This window comes from Hypomesus transpacificus, chromosome 10 (assembly GCF_021917145.1).
Source record: "Hypomesus transpacificus isolate Combined female chromosome 10, fHypTra1, whole genome shotgun sequence".
Classification (NCBI taxonomy): Eukaryota; Metazoa; Chordata; class Actinopteri; order Osmeriformes; family Osmeridae; genus Hypomesus; species Hypomesus transpacificus.
The window spans coordinates 9692656-9715037 of record NC_061069.1 but is presented as its reverse complement, the minus strand read 5'-3'; the positions used below and the strand labels follow the sequence as shown (position 1 = coordinate 9715037).

Below are 22382 nucleotides of genomic sequence, written 5' to 3'. Positions count from 1 at the left end.
TGTTTATGCACACGAGAGTGTGTGTGTGTTGTATCCATCCCTGCCTAACCTGTCTGGCTGTGTGCAGGTGATGAGGATGACCCTGTCCACCCTGAACTGGAGACGAAGGGAGATGGTGCGCTGGCTGGTCACCTGTGCCACTGAGGTGGGCCTGCGGGCGCTGGTCAGCATCCTGCAGGGCTGGTACACCCTCTTCACCCCCACCGAGGCCACCAGCATCGTGGCGGCCACCGTCATGTCCCACACCACCATCCTGCGCCTCAGCCTGGACTACCCCCAGAGGGAGGAGCTGGCCAGCTGCGCCCGCACCCTGGCCCTCCAGTGCGCCATGAAGGACCCCCAGAACTGCGCCCTCTCCGCCCTCACCCTCTGCGAGAAGGACCACATCGCCTTCGAGACGGCCTACCAGATCGTCATCGACGCCGCCTCCACCGGCATGACGTACTCGCAGCTGTTCACCATCGCCCGCTACATGGAGCACCGCGGCTACCCGCTACGGGCCTTCAAGCTGGCGTCGCTCGCCATGACGCACCTCAACCTGGCCTACAACCAGGACACGCACCCGGCCATCAACGACGTCCTGTGGGCGTGCGCGCTCAGCCACTCGCTCGGCAAGAACGAGCTGGCCGCCATCATCCCCCTGGTGGTGAAGAGCGTGCACTGTGCCACCGTGCTCTCCGACATCCTGAGGCGATGCACCATGACGGCGCCGGGCCTGGCAGGCATCCCCGGGCGACGGAACTCGGGCAAGCTGATGTCGACGGACAAGGCGCCTCTTCGCCAGCTGCTGGACGCCACCATCAGCGCCTACATCAACACCACGCACTCCCGGCTTACGCACATCAGCCCGCGGCACTACGGCGAGTTCATCGAGTTTCTCAGCAAAGCCAGGGAGACTTTCCTGTTGGCGCAAGACGGGCACATCCAGTTTGCCCAGTTCATAGACAACCTCAAACAGATCTACAAGGGCAAGAAGAAACTGATGATGTTGGTACGGGAGCGATTTGGCTGAGCCGGACTAAAACCTCACAGCCTTGACATGTAGGCGGACTAGTAAGGAAATACTTTCACCTGACTTTAATACTCAGTTTTATTATTTAAGTTTTTTGTTCTTTTGTCTTTTTTTGGGGCAAAGTCTTACTGTTTGTCTGTTTGTTATGTTGCTTTGTTTCTTCTTGTGAGCAAAAAAAAAATGTTCACCACTACTTGTATTTAGTCTTAGAAAGAAGACAAGAGATGATAAAAACATGGAGGTGGAACATATGGATGAAACCAAATGCAGAGTGTCAGCTTTACGTGAGACTAACGAGGTCTCTGGTTTGGGACAGACTAGTGTGGACCAGGCAGAGGTCGAGCTAGCATGTCCCCGTCCCCCCCCTGACCTCCTCAACCACCCTCCCACTGGCACATAGACTCCCACACCTCAGTCCCCCCAGCGCTGCCACCTGTCCTCCACCTCCCCTGGGTGTATGGAAAACTAAATGACCACTTTGTGGCTTCTGAACAGTGTTTGTAATATATACCAGAGCAATAGATTGGCCATTTTTGCTAATCTGGGAGTGGTAATCCACCATGTGGGTCTGGCATTGTGATGTCTGCTGTTGTCTGGGCTTTTAGGTTTTCAGCATAAAGTTGAAAAATCATAGCTGAAAAAAACGTAGTCTTTTTGAAATTCAGATGTGTATTAATCTATACCTGTAGACAATATGGCTGACGGCGCTGGGTCACCACACCTGAGTTTACCTGACTCCACCCACCGTCTGCCCCTGTGGCAGTGTCACTGCAGTTACAGCTTGACCTGGAGCATTAGTACTATTATTATACAAGCACTTCAACAAAATGGACCTCCTCTATACATTGTGTCTTGCTTGAGCAATTATTTATCAAAAGTTAAGAACTGTGTGTGAACAAGTTAGGAAAATGTACACACACATGTTAGTATATTTAAGATACAGGCAATATAGATGGAGAGTCTGGGGGTGAACTCGTCTTGGCAATGAAAACCGTTCCATGTTTGCTTCCACATTCCACGAGAGCTTGTGAGCTTCACTCCACCAAGATAGTCTCGATAGCGGCCTGAATTATCAGACCCTCCATTAGGAACAAGACCACAATTAAGAATGAAAAGACAAATACGACTGAAAGAAAGAACGCGAAGAGAAAAGAGATGCTAAACTCAGTTCTCAGGGAAATCACATAAGAAACAAAACAAAAAGTAGTAGCATTAAGCATTTAAGATATTGTAAATATGAAAGTGTCAATTCAGAAAATTGTAAAGTTATAATTATTTATCATAACTGTATGTTTTTTCGTTCTGTTTTTTGGGATACTTGAATATGTTGTGGTGGGCTGGGAATGTGAGAACGCAAAGAGGAAGACATTTCTCAGGTGCTCCTGTGTACATCTCTTTGATTTTCTTTCTATAATTATTATAATTATCATTATTTGTATGTTTTACTGCTTAGGATTTTTGCAAAGTGTTTTCTAAGAGGAAGCATGTTGTTTGGAGATTAGATTAAAAAAAAAAAGGCTTAAAGTTGTGAATGGGAATGAAACCAGTCTATGCAGATCCACTTGAAGCTTTGGTCCACTTTCCCCCCCCTGCCCCCTCTCCCCCCCCCTGCCCCCTCTCCCCGCCCCGCCCCGCCCCACCCCAAGGAGACATGTAGGAACACTCTAGTTCTGTCACTAGAGTAAGGGGACTGTTAAGAGGGCCGCAGCATGTTGGTGAACGATGTATGTTGCCAGTCTACATATGCTGCATTTTGGGGTGACAGACCTTTGCCTTTTTGTGATCGATAAAAAATGAAAAAGAACAACAACAACAACAACAACAAAAAGACAACAAAAACACATTTTCTTTCGGACTCAAGCCTTTAGTGTCTTCTCACAAAACTAGTGTCAGGATAGGGCCTGGCGCTTTAACACGTGTATAAGTGAGATCCTCAGTCTAAATACGAACGACAAACAAGAAAACAAATACAGTAGGCCACGGTGGTCAATAGGGGAGCTAGCAGAGAGCGATTAACGAGGACCAGTGTGTGTTCCCTGTGTCCTCTCGTTTTGTTTATCGCTTAAATCCGTTGTGTTGACATGAAAAGCTTTGTTCCGAGTGAGCTGACTGCTACAGTGTGGTTTCTGCTGTTGAGTTAGACTGTTCCTCCCCACCGCTGGTCTTTCCCCTCCTTACTCCCTCCTTCCCCGTTCATACTTTGGCCATATGACTCTGCCGAGTCATGTAACAGTCGGCCAACTAGTCTGCCGGCCAGCCTGTCAGTCTAACGGTTCTGTGATGGCAGCAACAACCTATGTTGACAAACCACCCAGTCCTGTCTCACCATCCCATGCTCCTGCTTTAGTTACAATGGAAGGACAGAACCCACCACCTGTCTGTCTAGAGGCATGTCTGCTGTTGATCGTGACAGGCTGATGGGGCTGTCCTGGCCTCAGTGCTTTTTACAGGCTACATTCAAAACAGACATTAGGTCTCGCTGTTCGTCAGTGCAGCAGCATCACCCAACAAATCGAAATGAACCGCATTGCTCTGGAATTTTCTTTCTCTCCCTCCCGTACTCTAAATGTCTGTGTTAACTGTACCAGTGTTTTGACCTGTCCCTAGACGTTAGACGAATAATCGCTGGTAGAGATCGTTCACTAGTTCATCTACTGTTTGGATTTGCTTTTTGTTTTTTTATTTTCTTAATTTAAGGGAAAAGTGTTTGTTGCCTCTTTGTGCTACTGACTTATAAAAGGTATCCAGTATTTGTTGCCACAGAAGTATAGTTCATCATCAACACTTTTTTGTTTTGTTTGTGCGACCTCTTGAGCTAATGTCTATAAAAGGAAGATTTATGACTATTTATGTAACGATACTACCATTTTATATGATTTGTGTTGGAATCTCAGTGCTTTTCTATGAATAAAGTGTGAAACACGCCTCTGATTTATGGTTCATTTCCTAGTTTACTATTATACGACACCCACTTTATACTGCCTAGCAACTCTGGTCAAAGATGTTACCGTGGTAACCTTGGTTCTTTAAAGTGGAGAAGGGGATGTCGTTACACGTGTCTCGCCTGAAAAAGAACCTGTAGAAATCCACTCTGTTTCAGTTTTAGCTCCGATTCCTTCTCTAATCAGACTTCATTCCGAAGCCTCATCTCTCTCCCATTCTTATTCATTAGGAGAATACATGGAGCTAACCGGCCAATCAGGTCATAAAGAATCCTAAGTGCGGTTGAGAGGCAGGCAGCACGTATCAACCTAGATTGATTGGCTCTTTAAATGAGCTTATTAATTATCCCAGCAGTGAAAGAAGCAGAAGCGGTGAGCAGATCACTAGTCATTCTCATTCTCTTAACACCAGAACCCCTCTCTGCTACTGCCACGCCTTGAGGAAAGAACCCGAGTGTGTAGTCTCTCCTCTCTCTTTTGGGATTCAGCAACCCAACACGAAGACGGGGACATGCTTCACCCTGTGGTGAGTCTTAATCCAATGTCCTCAAATGAAAATGGCGTCCCCTGGGTCAAATGGCGGATGTTCAGGTTGGCATGTGAGAGGCCTGGTTTTAGACTCAGGCACTTGCGCCGGTGCTGTGACTCATCCAAACTGACATTCATTCCTGGAGAAGCTAGGGTTGTCGTCAGGAGCCAGGGAACAGACTCCACCACCCCACCCCCCCAGCAGTGCTGCAGCTGATCTGTTAACAACTGTAAACACCATGAAGGCCCACATGTCAGAATGATAGCTAGCTAGCGAACACGGGTGGTGTAGCAGACAGGCACAATGCTCCATGGACCTTACTGTGCAAACTGTATTCGCTTGCACGTGTGTGTATGTGTGTGTGTGTGTTATCTAACCATGAGGGAGTCCTTCACAGATGGGCTATGTCGTTGTGTTCTGGACAGCAAGCAGCAGTTCGTTCACCCCAGAGAGAGTGAGTGTGTGTGTGTTTGTGTGTGTCCAATCTGTCTGAGTAGAGTCAGCCTGTCTGTTGAAATATGGATGCGGGGCCCCTGTTAGCTCTGCTGGGGAGTGCTTGTGCTGCTGTGGAGAGGCTGATGTAGTTGAAGTGACATGGAGGAGGCGAGACAGAGGAGTAATTGGTGCTCATACCTGGCTGCTGTGTGGCGCTTGCCTCTGTTGGGTCTGTCAAAGGGAGGGGGGTCTAGGTGGGGGCGGGGGGGGGGGGGGGGGGGGGGGGGTTGAGGGAGGAGATAGGGAGGAGTTGGGCATTGAGGTGAGACAAGACATCTAGGTTGTTTGTTTGTGCGTGTCTGTGTGTGTGCAGGTGGGCGTGCGTTTGGACTGAAGGCAGGTGTTCTGGAACGGAGCACTACGATCATTAGTGGTGGACGCCGGCCGCAGTCAGGACCTACAGGCGGTGGGAGTTATCTCTGTGCTGGAGCCCTCCCCTCGTGAGTCCATAACTCACCCCTGGAGAACACCACACTGCTAGTTGGCAGCTGGGTTTGTAAGAAAGTTCGAGGAGTGTGCGCTCGTGTTCTCCCCCACCATCTCCCCCCACCATCTCCCTCTTCATGGGATGAGGGCTTCTGCTGTCAAGAGCCTGGTTCTTCGGGGAGCTGATTTGGAGAGCTCTGTTCTGGTGTTCTGATTTCCCAGCCAAGCAGCCCATAATTGGTGTGCATGTGTGTATAAGCCTGTGTGTGTGCATGCCCACATGTGTGTATCCGTAACCCGTGGTTTCATAAAAGAATAATGACCTGAACCCGACGGACGGTGCAAGTCGGTGACTTCACAAAGATGGCCCCTCCCTCCACAGCAGAAGACAGCGAGGTCTTCCCCTCTGCAGCCCAGCACAGCCCAGCCCAGCCCTCCCTCTCTTCCTCCGCAGTCCATGTGAAACACTGAGAGGCTCCCTTCCAGTGCCTCCAGTTTGGGGGTCTCTCCATCAGCCCCCCTATGTTAATATTACCAATCAATCTCCGTCACGCCGGCCTCATCGACTCCCCGTTGATAAAGCGCTGATAGTGCCACAGCCTGACAGATGATGTACAGCCCACTGTCTCCCAAAGCAGATTGGATTTTCAGGCTTGCTGATTTGGTGAGAGATTGAGTGTGACCCACACACACACACACACATACACACACATACACACACATACACAAACCCATCCTCTGCTCCCCCAGTCGAGCTTTTAAAGGAGGCCTTGGGGATAAGGGGCGTCCTTTATTCTTGAAGCACAGATTGGCTGCCACCCCATGAGGTAAAGTATCTATACATAGACAGGCACAATACACACACTAACACACACACACACATGTCTTTGTCCTTGCACTGTCTTGCTGAGTGACAGCATCCTTGTCCCTGCATCTCTAATCAGCAGATTGATTTGTGATTTTCTTTCATTCTTCTGATTTCATCCCTCTATGCTCCCTGAGGCTTGTGGCACCTCACAGCACAATCATGGCTGGCCTAATCCAGCCACATCCAAACAATGGGGACGTTTGTGGGCCAATGCAAAGCATAGCAGCAGCTGCTGGCTCAGGAGTCCCCCATCCCTCCATCCATCAGTCCATATATTGACTAATTTGTTTATCTGTCCCATCACCCAACCCCAATTCCGGCCTACTCAGTAGATCTACGGTATAGCTTTCCTGTTCATGTACATGATGACAACATACAGTTTCTAAGTCCCCACCTTTACCATAACAGGCCACCTTCAAGACAAAGCCCAATCCACGTTCCACACAACCAGTGCCAATTTACAAACCAACAATGGTCATGTGATGTTTTTATGGAATACTATACTGACCCGTCCAACAACAAAAACAACTGGATTTACTGAGATGGATTTAGCTCCTCTGCTTAGTCCATCGCTTTCAGAGGAAAACACCATTTGGGATTAACAATTTATTAAATCTTGTGTGAAACACGTCCATCATGATAATAATTCCAGGGATTCTATTTGAAGACAAATCAGTGATGCAAATGCTTTCCTCTCTACTTCAAAACTATTTATTTGGCGTGACCAAAATCCATAAAGATGATTGGACGGGTGTGTGTACATCAACATGCACCGTACCCAATCCTGTAAACCCAACTCTGTGATTGGTAGAGGTATGGCTTATTTGTTGTCACCAGTCAGAATGAAACTGTATGATGTTAACAGGACTATGTTGGTAAACACTCTGATCTCACTGGATTCCCTGGTCCCTGAATAAAACAACATGGATCAACATGTAACAGGAATGCAACTAGTCTGTAGACAGACCGTTTCCATCTCATAGTGTAACATACTTTAGGGACAAAAACTCAAATAATGGTGCACCAGGATAGGCTGACTGATTGTGATCATTGTCACACTTATACCTTTCACATCTATAAAGTGAGTTTGACATCATAGAGGCTTCCAAGGCATTGAACAGTAACAAGATGAAGCACTGGGACAACAAATAACTAATGACTCATTGAACATAAAATCATTTTATTCAAACATTTGAAATTAGGAGCACTGTAATCCATCTTCATTTAAGTAACAAAACAAGACACATTAGTGCTTCATAGTCCAGAACAGCCAGAACTGCATTTCAGCATGGATCATCACGTAACATTTAAAACACAGTATATTTGAGGATTATCTCATGTAACTCTATTCATACACTTGTTTTTCTGAGGTGCACTACCACTGATGAAAAAAGCAAAGATTTTGGGTACAGATATTAAAAAAAACATTTCCTAGAAATAACATTTCCTGTAATTCAACATCTTACTTTAGGCCTGGGATTATCCATTTTAGAATTGAAATAATCTATACACGCACAAAAGTAATTTCACATCCTGTAAACCTTCTTCGGCAAACATTCTTCATAATGGAATATGATATTTAATAATAACCTGGTCAGTGTCTTGTGTGAAGACATGTTGACCTCGACATTATCCTTAACGTATAATAAAAAATATGTTTTTAACCAAAAGTGTTGACAAAAAGTAACTAAAAGAAATCGATTTAGTCTTTGGTAGCTATGCGGTTACTCTGCTAGCAAATTGACTGTGGACAAGAAGGAAAAACGTCTTGAGCTGCAGTTAAACACTGTACATAGAAATAGCATAAGTGTCATCTTTAGAGACGCACATGATGCTATACATAATACATTTCTATTTGAGGGCTCCATAAAGTTGTGGTGGTTTGAACGCCAGTCCGGAGAAGGAAGGTGGTGCTTGGTTACTTGTGTTTGAGCATCTGGCTGGAGTGGGTGTGGACAGCTTCTACAAAGGCTCCCACACTCTCAGGGTCCATGTCTGGGTAAAGGCCATGGCCCAGATTGGCGATGTAGCCCTTGGTGCCAAAGCCTTCAACCATCTTCTTCACTATCTCCGATATACGCTCCTGTCCAGAGACAGAGCGAGAAACAGAGAAAAAAGCAAGAAATAAAAAAGGATGCAAATAAGCTTCCCCTCGAACCAGTCTGTTAACATGTTGTATATGAGTGTTGGATGAGGACAACATTGTGTTGGATAACAGTCACAAGTCTCACCTTAGAGGCATAGAGAGCACATGGGTCCATGTTACCCTGGAGACTGACCTTTCCCCCAGTTCGCTCCCTGAAAACAAACACAAGGTTGTTAACATGACGGTCAAACAACAGGGTACCAAGACAGAATATACAGTTGACTGTTGACCTAACACTGTTTCCTATAAATAAAGAGAGAGAAAATGACTCATGATGTAACTAGCACGTTTCCAAATATTGGCTTTCCCCCTCACTTTCTACAGCCTGGAGTAATGATGAACACTATTCTATGAACAGGGGTCAGTAACCATCGCCATCCCCCCATCTGATCTGCACACATGCTCTGGGTGAGACCCCCAAACCAATGACCGTCAGTTATGGTTAGCTTGACGGATCAGTGTGCGGATTTGGTGTGCGTGTTTTGTGTGTGTACCGTGCAGAGCGTGGGTCAATGGTCCAGTCCAGGCCGACCACATCATAGTGAGACTCAGAGAGGTCCTCCAGACCATAGTGGCCATCCTTTGCAAACACAATCTGGGACAGGGCAGAAGCGGAAAGGGGTCAGAATCAGACTCCTACCAGCAAGAGAAACTAGCATGTCATATATTTGGTCCTTTAACGCCATCTGTTGATGGAATAACACTACGGTACTTTATGAAAGGCCTGTTGTTTTGTGTATGTGTGTGTGTGTTAGGGCTGGGCGGTATGGTCTAAAATGTTTATCACGGTATAATTCGTAAGCACTGACGGTATCGGTATTTATCACAATATATTAGTTAATTCTTAAAATGTCATGACAATGCAATCTGCACTGCAGCGGCTAATCTACCGCACTCGGATGGATTTGGATTGGGTAACTCCGCTGTGTCACTGTCACAGAAGTTGAATTTTCCACATTTGTCAGCGTTTAATTGCCACGGAAGATCGACTTCTCAGTAGCCTACCCGTTCAACAGTAGCCTACGTTTATGGGATCGCAAAAAAACTGTTAAATATTTGTAGAGTTAGCTCTACCTATAAACAATTATTACATGGCTGAATACTCGATTCTGTTGGCCTACAATATGGCAAAATCCATATCATGGCACAACGCAATACCGGCATTCGCGTTCATAACGGTATACCGCCCCCCCTAGTGTGTGTGTGTACATCTCTGAATATATATGGATGTGGAAGACAGTGTGTGTCTGTGCACTGACCATGGGAATGTCCTGTCCAGTCTCCTTGAGTTGGTCTTTGACCCTGCGGGCGATGTCTCGGAGGTAGGGCAGGGAGAACTCCTTAAACTCTACTGGCCCCAGACAGCCTGCGTGGGACTCGAACACCTGGAGGGCCTGAGGACCCAGAGGGGAGGGTCACGGAATATCAACAGGATAAATAACGGGCCTGTAACACAGGCCTACATAGAATTTCATATGTTGTGTTGCTTGTGTAGCAATGCTCTCATATCTTTGAACTCACTGTCATTCTAAACTCATTCTCCCAGGACGCATTGCATTACCTGCGCCCCCGCTGCCACCTGCCCCAGCAGGTACTTTACGATGACGTCGGTGAGCATGCGCAGCAGTTTGTGGCTGGCTTCCGGGTGGCGGTACAGCCAACGCTTGGCCTTGGAGTGGGTGGTGGAGCCCCCGCCCTCGATCATGTAGGCCATCAAGGTCCACTAGAACAGGATGGTGTTTGGGGTGGGGGTTAGGGTTAGGTTTACTACTAACGGCAAAGAAGAGGGGGAGGCTAAGAGAGACAAAAACAGACGACAGAGCATGTGTCGCGTGTGAAGCTTGACGACAGAGCATGTGCAGCTCGACGACAGAGCGTGTGGTGTGAGCGTAGCCGAGTCATCTCACCGGTGCTCCAGTGAACCCTATGAGGGGCACCTTGCCCTCTATCCTGTGGCGTGTCAAGGTGATGGCCTTGAAGACATAGCCCAGCGCGGTGTGGACGTCCACCTGGGGATTCAGGAGCTGCAGGTCCTCTGGCTCCTTCAGGGGTTCGGGGAACGTGGGACCCTTTCCTGGAAGCATCTGCACGTCCATACCCAGAGCCTGGGGAGAGGAGGATGGAGGGGAGACATGGACAGAGAGAGAGACAGAAGTAGACAGGGGTGTAATTATGGAGTGATGAGGTGGGTTACTGGAGCACTTTCAGCGACACACAGAGACATCTTGTTGGAAAAAGGCATGCCATAGAAACCTCACCTGTGGGACGACCAGAATGTCAGAGAAGATAATGGCTGCATCAAACGGGAATCTTCTTAGTGGCTGTGGAAGGAGTATGAGAGATGTTAGTGGTGTTTTCGAAGCAAACATGCGTTCTAGAATGCGTTCTAGAGTGTTCCAGCGGTTAAGACTTTCAAGTGTTCTAGAAGTACATTGTTGTAAGTGTTCACCTGGAGTGTGAGCTCACAGCAGGCCTCAGGTGACCGGCATGTCTCAAAGAAGTCCTTCCCTGCTCTGGACTCCCGGAACTCTGGCCACACAGGAAGGAACACACCATGTCAAATCCAGCAACACATTAAAACACATTCAAATCACAAAGCATTATTCCAGAGATGAATGTGAGGAAAAATGCCATAGTCAATGCTACAATGGCAAAATACGTTTCGGCTTAAGTTCCTTGCTCCAAAGGTTGCTTATCCCGATATGATACATGTGTACCCCTCCCACCACCACCCAGAAATCCACCTGGTAGGTAGCGTCCGGCCTGTCTCATGCACCACACAGGCACATGCTGGACCTCCTCTCCACGTGCCGCCCGCAGGAACGCATCGTTCTGCAGCTGGGGGAAGTCTTTAGGCCTGCAGAGGAGGAACAAGTACTTGTAAAAAAGAGATGTGTTCACTTGGGGCCTAAGCCACAGTAAAGCTGGAGAATGTGTAAACTGACATTCAGAAGGAATCAAAAGGTGCACAAACTGATTATATCTGATGATATGAATCATACTGTATGATGTAGGCTACAGTGTAATGTATTCATCTATGAATCAACTAATTCAGTAACCCATCAGTCTAATCTAGATCTTAGTAAATTATACATAAGGCTCTCTTCTCGGCATGGTTCTCGGTCATTTATCCCCCTGGCAATACCTCTTAGTTTCCCATTAACACTGTGCCGTAATGCTACGTGATAACGTTTTATACGCCCATTGGCTGCGCGCAGTTTAAAGTGAAACCAGCGCGAGAAACCGTGGAAACGAACGGAGCGTCCACCAGAAAACACAAGGAAGAAGTAAAACGAAGCATAGAGGATCATAGGAGGTAGGCTAATAAGAGTTAACGCTAGCTAGAGTAGGAAAGTAAAAAGTTAACTTAATGCGGCGGTGGTTCGGAGAAACTTCTGGGGGTGACAAGAGGAACGAGGCAGGGGATGAGGACATTGATAACACTAGAGAAACGAAGAAAAGAAAATATAATGCCAAATGGCTGACGGGTCGGGAATGGCTTTTCTTTATTTTTCCCATAGGGTTGCATATAAAAGCGCTGAAGGCGCTAAAAAAATAAATTAAGTCTGAACACGGCCCTAGTCACGTGATTTCACATACACTTGCATCATACTTCTCTGCTTCATTTTACTTTATTGTATGTGTTTTTTATGCCAACAATGTTAATAAAATGCATTCTGTGAAACTAATTTTTATTTTCACCGGAAATAATTTGGCTAGTGGAAATTCTGATGGCTGGTGATCAACATTTTTAATTTAGAACCCTGGCTGGATCACTCTCGACACCCACAGGAGGGTCTGAGGAGGGAGGCTGATTCTACAAGATAATTAGTCTGCTCTGTTATCAGCCCCCAACAGCGGAATAACGGTTGTGTAAAGCTATTGGGTGTCCACCGTGTTGTATCGCCATCGTTGTACAACCAGATCAGGTACTATGCAATACAAAATAAGTCTTGACGTGCAATCCTTTCTAATCAACAATTAAATACAGAATCTCCCACAGGACAGTCAATCACTCGTATTGTTGTTGAAGTTGTCCTGTCTCACAATGACTTGACAGCCAACTAGCTATAATATTACTGGCTCTACAGAGTTAGCTGGCCATCTGATTCGAAATACTATTGAACACAGTCGCATGCATTAAAGCGGTGAATGGAAAACGTTCCGGGGGAAAAAAACTGGTTGGGAGAAAACGGATAGAGGTAACTGACATCTGACTTCGGATTAGTTTAAGTTACGTTAGGTTACATACGTATTGAAAAGAAAGACGGAGCAAAACTGTTGATAGTCTTTTGGTCTGTCCACAACACAAACTGGTTGTTGCTAGAAATTACCTGGTTAGCTATGGCTAACAATCCAATGCAGTCATATGGCAGATATTATAACACCTATTGCGTTAGCTTGCTAACACATCTCGAAGGTTGAAATGGTTTCTAGCTTACGCGCAACATGTACAAAATAGATAATAGCTAACAATTAAGTAGCTACTTACATTATTAGATCGTTCTTGCTCATGGTGAGGTTTATTACTGAAGTATGTGAGATGCTGTTTGCGTTGTTAGATACACTTTGCTGCTTTACGTTATAAAAGCAGTCAAATTCTGGCACGCCCCTGTGCTACTCACAGGGCGCGGCCATCTTGTCATAGTCATATGACCGATGCTGAACTAGTCATCGTCCTCTGAAATTCCCCAGGATTTCTTACAAGGGATTGGGGGATTGCAAGAAATGTGTACAATTCGGTTTCCAGCTATGGTTTCCAGGCCAAATGGTCTGCGCAAAAGTGTGCCAGTGCTGTTGTTAAGCAATCAATCAAAATTTTTTGTTGTATTGTTTTATTGACGAATGCGATAAATTATTATAAATCACATGCAATACACGAATATAAGTCATCATCAAAATATATCAGTACATTGAGTAATGCTAGGCTGTATATAATGTCATAAATTATCTATGATCAGCCAATATTATCTATTACTATTTTAATTGTACGTAGTCCTTCTGATTTCCTTAGTATTGAGGCAGGTGGAAAGGCAATCATTTTTAATATGCTGCTACCAGCCTAAGAAAATGCACAAGTACCTTGATTTGTCAAGCAAAATATAGGTAGACCAAAAACCTCAATACAAAATAAAAAGATTAATACAAGGCACTAGTCAAATTTAAGAATGGATTAAAAAGATAAAGCATTCAGAGAAATAAATAATTACAATACTTTGCATTAGGAGTTGGGTAGGATACCTTTCAACAACAATATTGCCTCATTCTACAATATGCAATTTACAAGCAGGTGTATTCTTCAATATGAAGTTGATTTAGTTCAGTCAGCTTGTTTGGCACCAAAGAGAAACAAGCGATGCCAGAATGGTACTGCATCGGGTGCTGTCAAAGTTTACAAACTCAAAAGCCAGGGTTGGAACTGTGTCTCTAGGGCTGCTGTTGGTACTGCCCCTCAGTGGCGGTGTAGAAATCATCAAGGACACTCTGAATGTAGTCAAAAGTAGGCCGGTCTTCAGGCTTGGTCTTCCAGCAGGTGCTCATGATGTCATAGAGCTCGCTGGGGCAGTTTTCTGGGCGGGGCATCCGGTAGCCACGCTGTACTGACGTCATCACCTCGCCGTTACTCATACCTGGGGGGGGGGGGGGGGGGGCGGGGGACGGACATGGAGCAAGGTTAAGGAGGTGTATGGTGAGAGTAGCAGTGAACACGTGTATGTCCGTCAAAGTCATCTGTCGTCACAACAACAAATCTCAAGCCATTGAGGTTTGGAACTCTTAATGGGTCTGACAGAGATGAGAAAAGACTGCTGTGTCTACCACTGAGGAAGGGAAACAGTTTGGTCAGCTCGTAGCTGACTAACCACTAGATGGCGGAAAAGATTCAGGTTCACTGAATGGTAATAGGCTTCTTCTTGTAAAAGATTTTACACAATACAGTGATGACAAAACCAAGCTTAAATATATCATATTTTGATCCTAGAATGAAACACAGCCCATTCTTCCTGTCTGTGTCATGTTGCTTTTTCAGTTAAATCACCTGGGTATGGGATCTTCCCATAGGTCAGGATCTCATAAAGGAGGACTCCAAAAGACCACATATCAGATTTGATGGTGAAGGAGCCGTAGTTGATAGCCTCTGGTGCTGTCCACTTGATTGGAAACTTTGCTCCTGGGAGCAGAAAATACACATATGTTCCAAACCTGTCCTGATACAGTACCTCTGATCATAAACATGATTGTATGACAAGCACAGACTGACCCTCTCTGGCTGTGTACTGGTCATCTTCTATGACCCTGGCCAGACCAAAGTCAGCAATCTTGCAGAGGAGGCTCTCTGACACCAGGACGTTGGCTGCTCTCAGGTCTCTGTGGATGTAGTTTTTCTTCTCTATGTAGGCCATGCCCTCTGCAATCTGCAACAGCAAACCAACAGCTCAGAACACTGTAACTGCATGTTGGATAACATCGAAAACATTTTTTGAACAAAAGGTATTGAATGTGGTTGTCAGGGCCCTCTCAAGAACCAAATGTGTGCAATACCCCAGGTTCCTGACTCGAAAAATGTGTCTATGTTCATCATCCTGAGAGAAAACTGGCATGTCTGGGATGGTCTTACAGAAAAATGAAACCACGCCAGAGCTGATTGGAACTGTGTATGAGAGCTTATGCGTGGAAAATGACCATGTCTAAGACTACGGTTCCAGTTCCCTAAAAGTATCCTCTTTCTTTCTCACTCAGAGGATGTGGTACAGCCATCTGTGTGTCTAAAGTTCTCACACAACTCAAATGTTAGTAGAGACGTAGATGAAAGATAAGGGGTAGATCAATACAATCGAAAAAAAGAAACAATTAGTTAATATATAACGTGCTGTATTAAACAACAGAGCTGGAGCTGTTGTGAAACCCAACCTAGAAGCGTAAGCGATAACGACATCAATACAACATTTCACCATCATCTAACTAGAAGATAATGTACGATTACTGTACTTGAAACTAGGACAGGAACCATGTATTTAACTAGTAACTCAATCAACTATTTATAGTTGTTATGTCTGAAATAATTACGCTATTTGTTTTGTTCACAGGTCCACAATTTATGCATGGCCAATGAGTTGGATTGAGAATGTTCACTTCACTGTTCTTGAAATGGAAACTGAAATAAAATGGCACAAACATTTTTTTGTTCTTGTTCCTCTTTTTTTGCTAACCAATGGAAAGAGTGATGCCATACACAAACTGCTTACTATAGGGAATATTCACCAAAGTTGAGCAATAGTTTTTGGTGTGAAATGCTGGCAACATACAGTACCTGTGCCGAGAAGTCAATGAGCTTAGGTAACTGGATCTTACACCCTGCCTCACTCTTCAGAAAGTCTAACAGGCTTCCTATAAAAACATAGAACATCAACTCAATTGAGGAATAAGTAATGCATTTAAAACTGCAGCTATAGTTAGACATAAATACAGTTTTCTAACACAAACAGCAAAGTGTGTGTGACAAACTTGTAAGAAAGCTTATGAAGAAATCTACGACCCAAGCAACACAGTCTTGGTGAGTGGACGTGTGTGAGTGTGTACTTGTTGTGCGTGTCTGCATGTGAGCATTTGAGCCCTTGTGCGCCTTGTGTCACCCACCGTTAGACATGAACTCAGTGATGATGTAGATGGGTGGTGTCTTGGTAACGACGGCGTAGAGGCGGACCAGCCTCTCATGTTGCAGTTTCTTCATCAGGTTAGCCTCTTCCATGAAGGCCTCCACTGACATCGTGCCAGGCTTCAGTGTCTTCACTGCCACCTTGGTCGAGTTGTTGTAGGAGGCTGGAACCATGGTGGTACAAGTTAGACACAGGACTTAAGACCTACGCTGAATGTCTTCTCATCCGATAACCGTCCGCCAATAACTGCCACAAAGTCTTTAGTTAGGCAGACCACACACAGTCGGACTCTATTTTAAACATTAAATGTTACCGTGGTATCATTCTGGTCAGCATACCTTTCAACAGTAGTTCACTGAAACATAATTTAATGGAATTATTTCACTCTTTGTGCTGTTTCCCCACCAGTATAACCTTGACCAGTGTAGCATGGATTAGTTGAAGCAATACAACTGAGCAGTTAAATCGTTCCACTTCTCGAAAATGTGTTTATAAGAGCTATTAATAGACATGAGAAGCCACAAGCCAATATTTATCTGATGTTTAAGCTTCATTGAATTTTGAGAAAACACAAACTGTCAACCACAGTGATCTCAAGGGGGAACATCGTACTACTCAACGAACATGCTGCAGGCCAACTGTAGTTAATTTATGTGGTATTGTCACACAAGTGTATAAGGATAGTTTGATTTTGAGATTCATATCCTGAATTGTATCCGACCGATTCAGGTTATTCAACATCTATGGGGCTGTACAAAACTTAAGGGCAGTGTTCTTCTTGAAACATAATTTCTTAATAGCAGCACCTTCAATAACCTGCTATGATATATGAACATATTGAAGTGGTAGTGTTATTTAAACAGTGCCTTTGAAGAGCTGGGTGGGTAGTGCCATTGATGAGCGAGGTGGGTAATGCTTTGTTGCCAGTGGGCACTTGCATTCACCTCAGCCACAGTGAGACGACAGAGGGAGTACTGGGACGGGATAAGAATCCATGATTTATGACATTTATAGTGTAACTAATAAGTGGACTTCAAATGTTGTACTTGTCGTTGGATGAGAACGAGTGAGACAGCAGTGAGGAGCTGGTGGGAGGAAACATGAGTCTGACTGAGTCGGGCCAAGCAGCCTGGCCGACAAATGCTGGCTGGTGCCATGTTAACAGCTCTTCTGGCTAACGGAGGTGAGCTGGAGGAAGCAGCTGTGTCAGAAGGAGGCTGAGGGGCCCAGGGACATAGGAGGAGTGGCAGTTTTGTATATTTGCAAAGCCGACTACTTCCTGCTATTCACTGTAGCTGGATGGGTTTGGTGGTGGGTAGATGAATAATAACAGAATCCAATGCAAATCTCATGGCTGGCATACACACGCAAACTACAGATTCTTTATCTCTTACTCTGACATACCCACACACATTTCCTCTCACAAGTACTTTGATAACATCTACAGCTCTCACTGCTAGATCCTAGATCCTAATAACTCTGTACACCATGTGCAAACAACCATGATGACTATGAATCGCTCACTAGTCCCTCACTTCATAACATGGCAGGTACATAATATTTGATACTAACCCAACCAGACTTCTCCAAACTGCCCTGCTCCCAGTTTCTTCATCATCTTGATGGATTCCTTGGAGATCTCCCACGCATCTTTGTCCCAAGGCTTTTGAGCTTTCGGCTTCTCACAGATCTTCTCCAGCTTCCGACACAGGCCGTCTGATTGTTCTGCAGAGGGCACACACGCATAGACATACTTGAGTTTCCTTTGGTTTCAAGCATGGCGCGTCTCAATGCATCAGAGCAATGTTCTATTAGCATCTTCTACTGACAGGTGCATCCTGTGGAGAACTCACTGTGGTAATGTTTGATCATGGTGCCTATGTCGGTGAAGGTGATCTTGGGAGAGATGTAGTAGCCTCCGTTATCCAGGGTTCTGATCTTGTAATGTTTGACGGCCTCCATCCCCTTAGCATCCACATCTCTTAAGGACAATGAGTAACTTCCTGTTGAGGAGAAAGATTACCATGTATACTGTCTCTGACAAGACCCGCCATCAATGGATGTTGAAAGGTGCTTCAGGGCTAAGACAGAACTTGAGGCAAGACTATCTTCTCAGAAGAGGGAGATACATATGAACTAATGATTTTTTGTTTTAAGCAGACTGATTAGCACCTTTAGATGTTTCACTTTCTCGAACGAGGTAAGAGCCTGCTTTGTTTGCAGGTGCCAGCAGCTGTCTCTCTGCATCCTTTCTGGTTATCTCCTTGAAAAACCATCTGAATAAAGTAAAGTCCATTTAGCAAATCTCTTTGATAATTTGCTAAAACCGTTGAAGCAAAACGTTCTAAATAATTCCATTGACTACACTCACTCTTCTGTCTCCATACTGTCTGCCTTGGCGACGTAGTTGGAGGGGATGAAGCCTTCCTTCTTGGTGGTCAGAGATTTGGCTCTCCACCACTCCCCGAGTCTAAGGAAGACCACATCATTCAGGTCAACATGGACTTTATACAATTACAATATATTCATGCCAACTCAACCAAAGTTTGAAAAGGAGCCAGATAGAAGGATCAATAGAAGACCCTTTAGCCGCTGACATGAATCCAACATGTATCGAGCTGCTCTATAATTATCAGCATGTATCTCAACACAAAATGGCGACCCAAAAAATGACTATTCTTCTATGTGTAACACTGGAAACATTGAGTAGAAACAAACTGCACACTTATAACGTAGAGTGTTAGAAAGAACAGAGACTTACTCTTCAAGAACCTTAAGTCTTTCACCCTTCTTGAATCCCAGATCATCAGGATGAATTGCCTCATATGGGTATATGGCAATAACTATCTTTTCGGAATCACCTTGCTCTAATTGAAACACAAATATGGTAAAATCAGAAAATAATTGATAACATGTTGACCTGATTCAGGTCTATAACAGCCATGTTGACATGTTTTTACCTTTACATTGAGATAAACTAGGAGGTAACATGGCTGTGTGATCAAATGTAATTAGTCACAAAACCATAGAAGATAAGATGGTTTAATATTCGCCTTATACAGCTTTATTTACTTGTCAACTTAAACTCCAAAAACAAATTCCTGATGAGGTACAACTTTGCATATGAAAGTTATTACATACTCCTAAAGAAGATTTGTGGTAAAAACCACATAAAAAATAAAATACACAGGACTGATTGGATAAAATCATTGATATACAGTACAATAATGAATCAAGGGATTATTAAGGAAGTGTTTGAAGCCAAATCTCTGGATAGAATCATACCTTCCATTTTCTGGAACACCTGACCAGGTAGCAGGCCAGAAGGAAGGGGAGTGCTCTGCATGTAGAAAGGGTTTAATATCAGCACACCACAAACATTTTCCACTCAACCACTGACTTCTACTTGAAACATTTCTAACTGAGTTGGGTAACTGGATTTGTAACAGCCATTAGAACACAGGTCAAGTACATTTGACAATACTAAACAGAAATCAAAAGGTATATACATTTGAGATGGCCCACAGAGATGAGAGAGAAGGAGAGAGAAAAAGACAGAAAAATATCATCCTTCTAACAACACAGTAACATTGGTTTCTTCTGGAAATATTTCTAGTTCTGCCTAATTAGCCAATACCTTGCTTCACACAGCCTCATACTCGGAGTCAGCCATGTCCAAGTCAGGGAAGGGACTAAGTCAGTTATTATGTAACATCCGTTTTCCCTGACTTTCTACTTACTAGACGTTGTCTACCGGAGGTGGGATCTCTCACATAGACAGTTGGGTCAGTACGTACAGGCTGCTGGCTCTTCACCTCCAGACCGCCTCCCCCATTGAGACCCGGGTTCAGTTTGGATTTCTTGCAACCCATGACGTCTGCTATGAGAAACAGAAACGCACATGGGGGTGATAGTTGGGATATTTCCCATACACCAAGGTTTGGGAGTCAATACACCAGTGCAGGACCATGATGCGGTGAGGTAAATAGACCAGTGAAATCAAGGTGAGAGTTTAACAAGGGTTAAGAGTGTGTGAGAATAACATGCTTACAAGCTGTGCTTTCACTGCTGCTAACTTCCTGTTGGTCTCTCTGAGGTGTAGGGGCTAGCCTTGCAACTTCCTGTGTCTCTTCAGGTTTGCATAGCTGTTCTATAGACAATAGTCAAATACAGACAGTGCTTGATTGAGTCACCTTGGGGTACCAGATGGACAGGATGGGCACAATTACATCCATTCTGCAAGGGTGGTCTCTTAAATTTCCCACTCAAATGTTGTGCACTTACATATGGGCACACACTTCTTATATCATTTTGTTCAGGATTGACCAGTATGAGAAAAAAAACTCAAACAAAGAGTGAGAGACAAAGCAGTGGCGTGTTCAGGGAGTGGCCTAGGGTGGCACGGGTCACCCCTGAAATCTGATTGGCCACCCCAATATCTTAAAATATGATTGGCTATATGCCCAGTCAGAGGCGGGCCACCCCTTGTGCCACCCCTATCAAAAATGTCTGGACACGCCCCTGAGACAAAGCAAGAGAGGGGTAAGGGGGTGAAGGTAGGGAGAAAGACTTACAGTAAAGAGTGAATTAAATTACAATGTTCCCCCCACTCCCCTGTGTCTATCACCATCTGCACAGAATAATACAAAAGAAATTTATTAAAATACCTGAAAACATTCTAATCACAAAATGTGTTATCAGTGCCTATAAACTGTTGTTCTTCCTTGAGGAAATTCCATATTTACTGTTTCCTCATACCTTAGACCCTGAGAGAATGTTTAACAGCCTTGGAGCTACTGGCCAAATTAAATATACTAACAGCTTGAATATTTACTTCCTTGTGTTCCTATTTTGGTTGTAGGACAGAGGCAGGAGCAATAGAATGAAACTAATATCAGGAAATACACTACAACATCGTGGACCAATGCCATGACAGCATCCTGAATTCTTTTGGATTGCGTTATTTTGTATTCTAATCATTGGTTCCACTTGGAGGACCAATTGTGTTTCTGAAAAGATGCATTCAGCCATCAAGAAGATACCTCTGCCTGAATAGTTTCTTAACTAATGTAACTTTTCAGTTAATGGCTCTCTTTCTGACACCAGAATTTGAGAACTCAACGAACAACTTCACTGCGTTGTAAATATGTGGTCGTGATCTTATTTTTAGACAGCAGGAAACCCCTTGTTTGGCTCTGGACACATCAGACCGACACAGAAAAGCTGTCTAAGACTGAGGCGCACTTCCTCATTCAGCCTGCAATGACTTGACCAAAGCTCAAAAGCCAGATGAAAGACTACTGGTTTTTCTGTTATCCTTACCTGTAGGTAAATCTAAAGTTAGATCATCGTATTTTTAATTATAGACAGTTAAATATATTAAATTGTAGGCGAAATGAAAACTGTGTTCAGTGTGTTGGTGTTTGTGTTCATGGACGAGCAGTGCGCACTCCCATGTGTCTATCATCATCTGCACAGAATAATGCACACAAAAAACTGTAGCGTTGCCCTGGAGAAACTGGTAGGATACTGCCAGTTTGTTTAAGCAAGTTGGGTTTGAAGACCCTCACCAACTCCCCACCTAAGTCTCACTATCTTTGCAAGTTAAATTAACTCCCAAGACTCTCATCTATAGTCTACTGTTATTGCGACATAGCCACGGCGACATATTTCTTAGCTATTTCCAAATCAAATGGAATTAAGTCAAAATTATGACAAATAGCCTAATTGCTTACAAATACATGCAACATCTTAGTGGCAATAACATATATATTTTTTACCTGTGCAGTTTAACAGTATAGAGGTTATCCAACTTTATAGCTTCTTTGATCTGTCAACTTTCGTTCGTCTATGTCTTCATTAGAAAGAAAGAGCAAGGATATGGACTGACAGCGACTGCCCTTCCATTCTACCGCCCGAATGAGGAACTTCTGACAGGAGTTCGTAGGGACTTTTTTTGAAGGGCAACTTCCTGGTACAACTGCCCACCAATTTGCATAATTGTTTAGACTTAAAACAGTTGATGTTTTATGGGTGATGAAAGTGAACTTAAAATCTGGGAAAATTGTTTATGACAGTTAGCTTGGGTCAATTGGTCTGTTGTGTTACTTTTCAGAAACGGTTGCCTATGATGTCGGATGGTTTTTGTATGGTTCATATAATCAGTCAAATGCAAATGTAGATTTAAAATGCGTATATTTATAATCAAATGTAGATTACTTTCCTAATTTGAATAAACATTTACATTTAGTACATTTTGTCGGATCAAAATGTGAAAGTAAAAGATCTACAGCCAAACCACTATGAATG

The 22382-nt window shown here is 44.3% G+C and overlaps 3 protein-coding genes and 1 long non-coding RNA gene across 11 annotated transcripts in view; 2 read left to right on the top strand and 2 right to left on the bottom strand.

Annotated features, from left to right (window-relative positions):
- The window catches only part of zswim5 (zinc finger, SWIM-type containing 5), a 38166-nt gene extending 34223 nt beyond the window's left edge, over positions 1–3943 (top strand). For both annotated transcript variants that reach the window (XM_047027230.1, XM_047027229.1), the window contains exon 13: positions 68–3943. In XM_047027230.1, the coding sequence (XP_046883186.1) occupies positions 68–1012 (945 nt within the window). In that variant the 3' untranslated portion in view covers positions 1013–3943. The remainder of the gene's footprint in view (positions 1–67) is intronic.
- A 3492-nt stretch (positions 3944–7435) lies between these two features.
- On the bottom strand, positions 7436–13055 carry urod (uroporphyrinogen decarboxylase). The gene is made up of 10 exons (XM_047027499.1): positions 12911–13055; positions 11163–11275; positions 10868–10947; positions 10677–10739; positions 10326–10523; positions 9980–10141; positions 9678–9812; positions 8913–9013; positions 8504–8570; positions 7436–8355 (listed from the first exon to the last, which is right to left on the bottom strand). The coding sequence occupies exons 1-10, from the start codon at positions 12931–12933 to the stop codon at positions 8191–8193; spliced, it is 1107 nt and encodes a 368-aa protein (XP_046883455.1). The 5' UTR covers positions 12934–13055; the 3' UTR covers positions 7436–8190.
- LOC124472572 lies at positions 11582–15721 on the top strand. The gene is made up of 3 exons (XR_006956639.1): positions 11582–11734; positions 12179–12347; positions 15504–15721. It is a non-coding gene; the product is annotated as an uncharacterized LOC124472572 (long non-coding RNA).
- Positions 13232–22023, bottom strand: lyn (LYN proto-oncogene, Src family tyrosine kinase). 7 transcript variants are annotated; one of them, XM_047027493.1, is made up of 14 exons: positions 21854–22023; positions 20125–20223; positions 19814–19953; positions 19359–19413; positions 18835–18940; positions 18445–18543; positions 18246–18349; positions 17927–18076; positions 17646–17798; positions 16054–16236; positions 15728–15804; positions 14678–14831; positions 14456–14587; positions 13232–14048 (listed from the first exon to the last, which is right to left on the bottom strand). In XM_047027493.1, exons 3-14 carry the CDS (start codon positions 19943–19945, stop codon positions 13846–13848), a joined length of 1548 nt encoding a protein of 515 aa, XP_046883449.1. In that variant the 5' UTR covers positions 19946–19953; positions 20125–20223; positions 21854–22023; the 3' UTR covers positions 13232–13845. The 7 variants fall into 7 exon arrangements, with proteins under 7 accessions (XP_046883449.1, XP_046883453.1, XP_046883451.1 ...); XM_047027497.1 differs by having other exon boundaries at positions 19814–19950; XM_047027495.1 differs by having other exon boundaries at positions 20125–20218.
- Positions 22024–22382: the final 359 nt, after the last annotated feature.

Bases quoted from the DNA above. Each gene is read 5' to 3' on its own strand.
- urod (XM_047027499.1), bottom strand. From the start codon at position 12,933: ATGAGCAAGAACGATCTAATAAT. The intron at 11,276-12,910 runs GTAAGTAGCTAC...CCTCCTCTGCAG, and splicing joins AGCAAGAACGATCTAATAAT to GCCTAAAGACTTCCCCCAGC. The intron at 9,813-9,979 runs GTAATGCAATGC...CTGGGTCCTCAG, and splicing joins AGGTGGCAGCGGGGGCGCAG to GCCCTCCAGGTGTTCGAGTC.
- lyn (XM_047027493.1), bottom strand. From the start codon at position 19,945: ATGGGTTGCAAGAAATCCAAACTGAACCCGGGTCTCAATGGGGGAGGC. The intron at 18,941-19,358 runs GTATGATTCTAT...TGTTTCAATTAG, and splicing joins GGTGTTCCAGAAAATGGAAG to AGCAAGGTGATTCCGAAAAG. The intron at 18,077-18,245 runs GTGCTAATCAGT...TCTCCTCAACAG, and splicing joins AGAAAGTGAAACATCTAAAG to GAAGTTACTCATTGTCCTTA.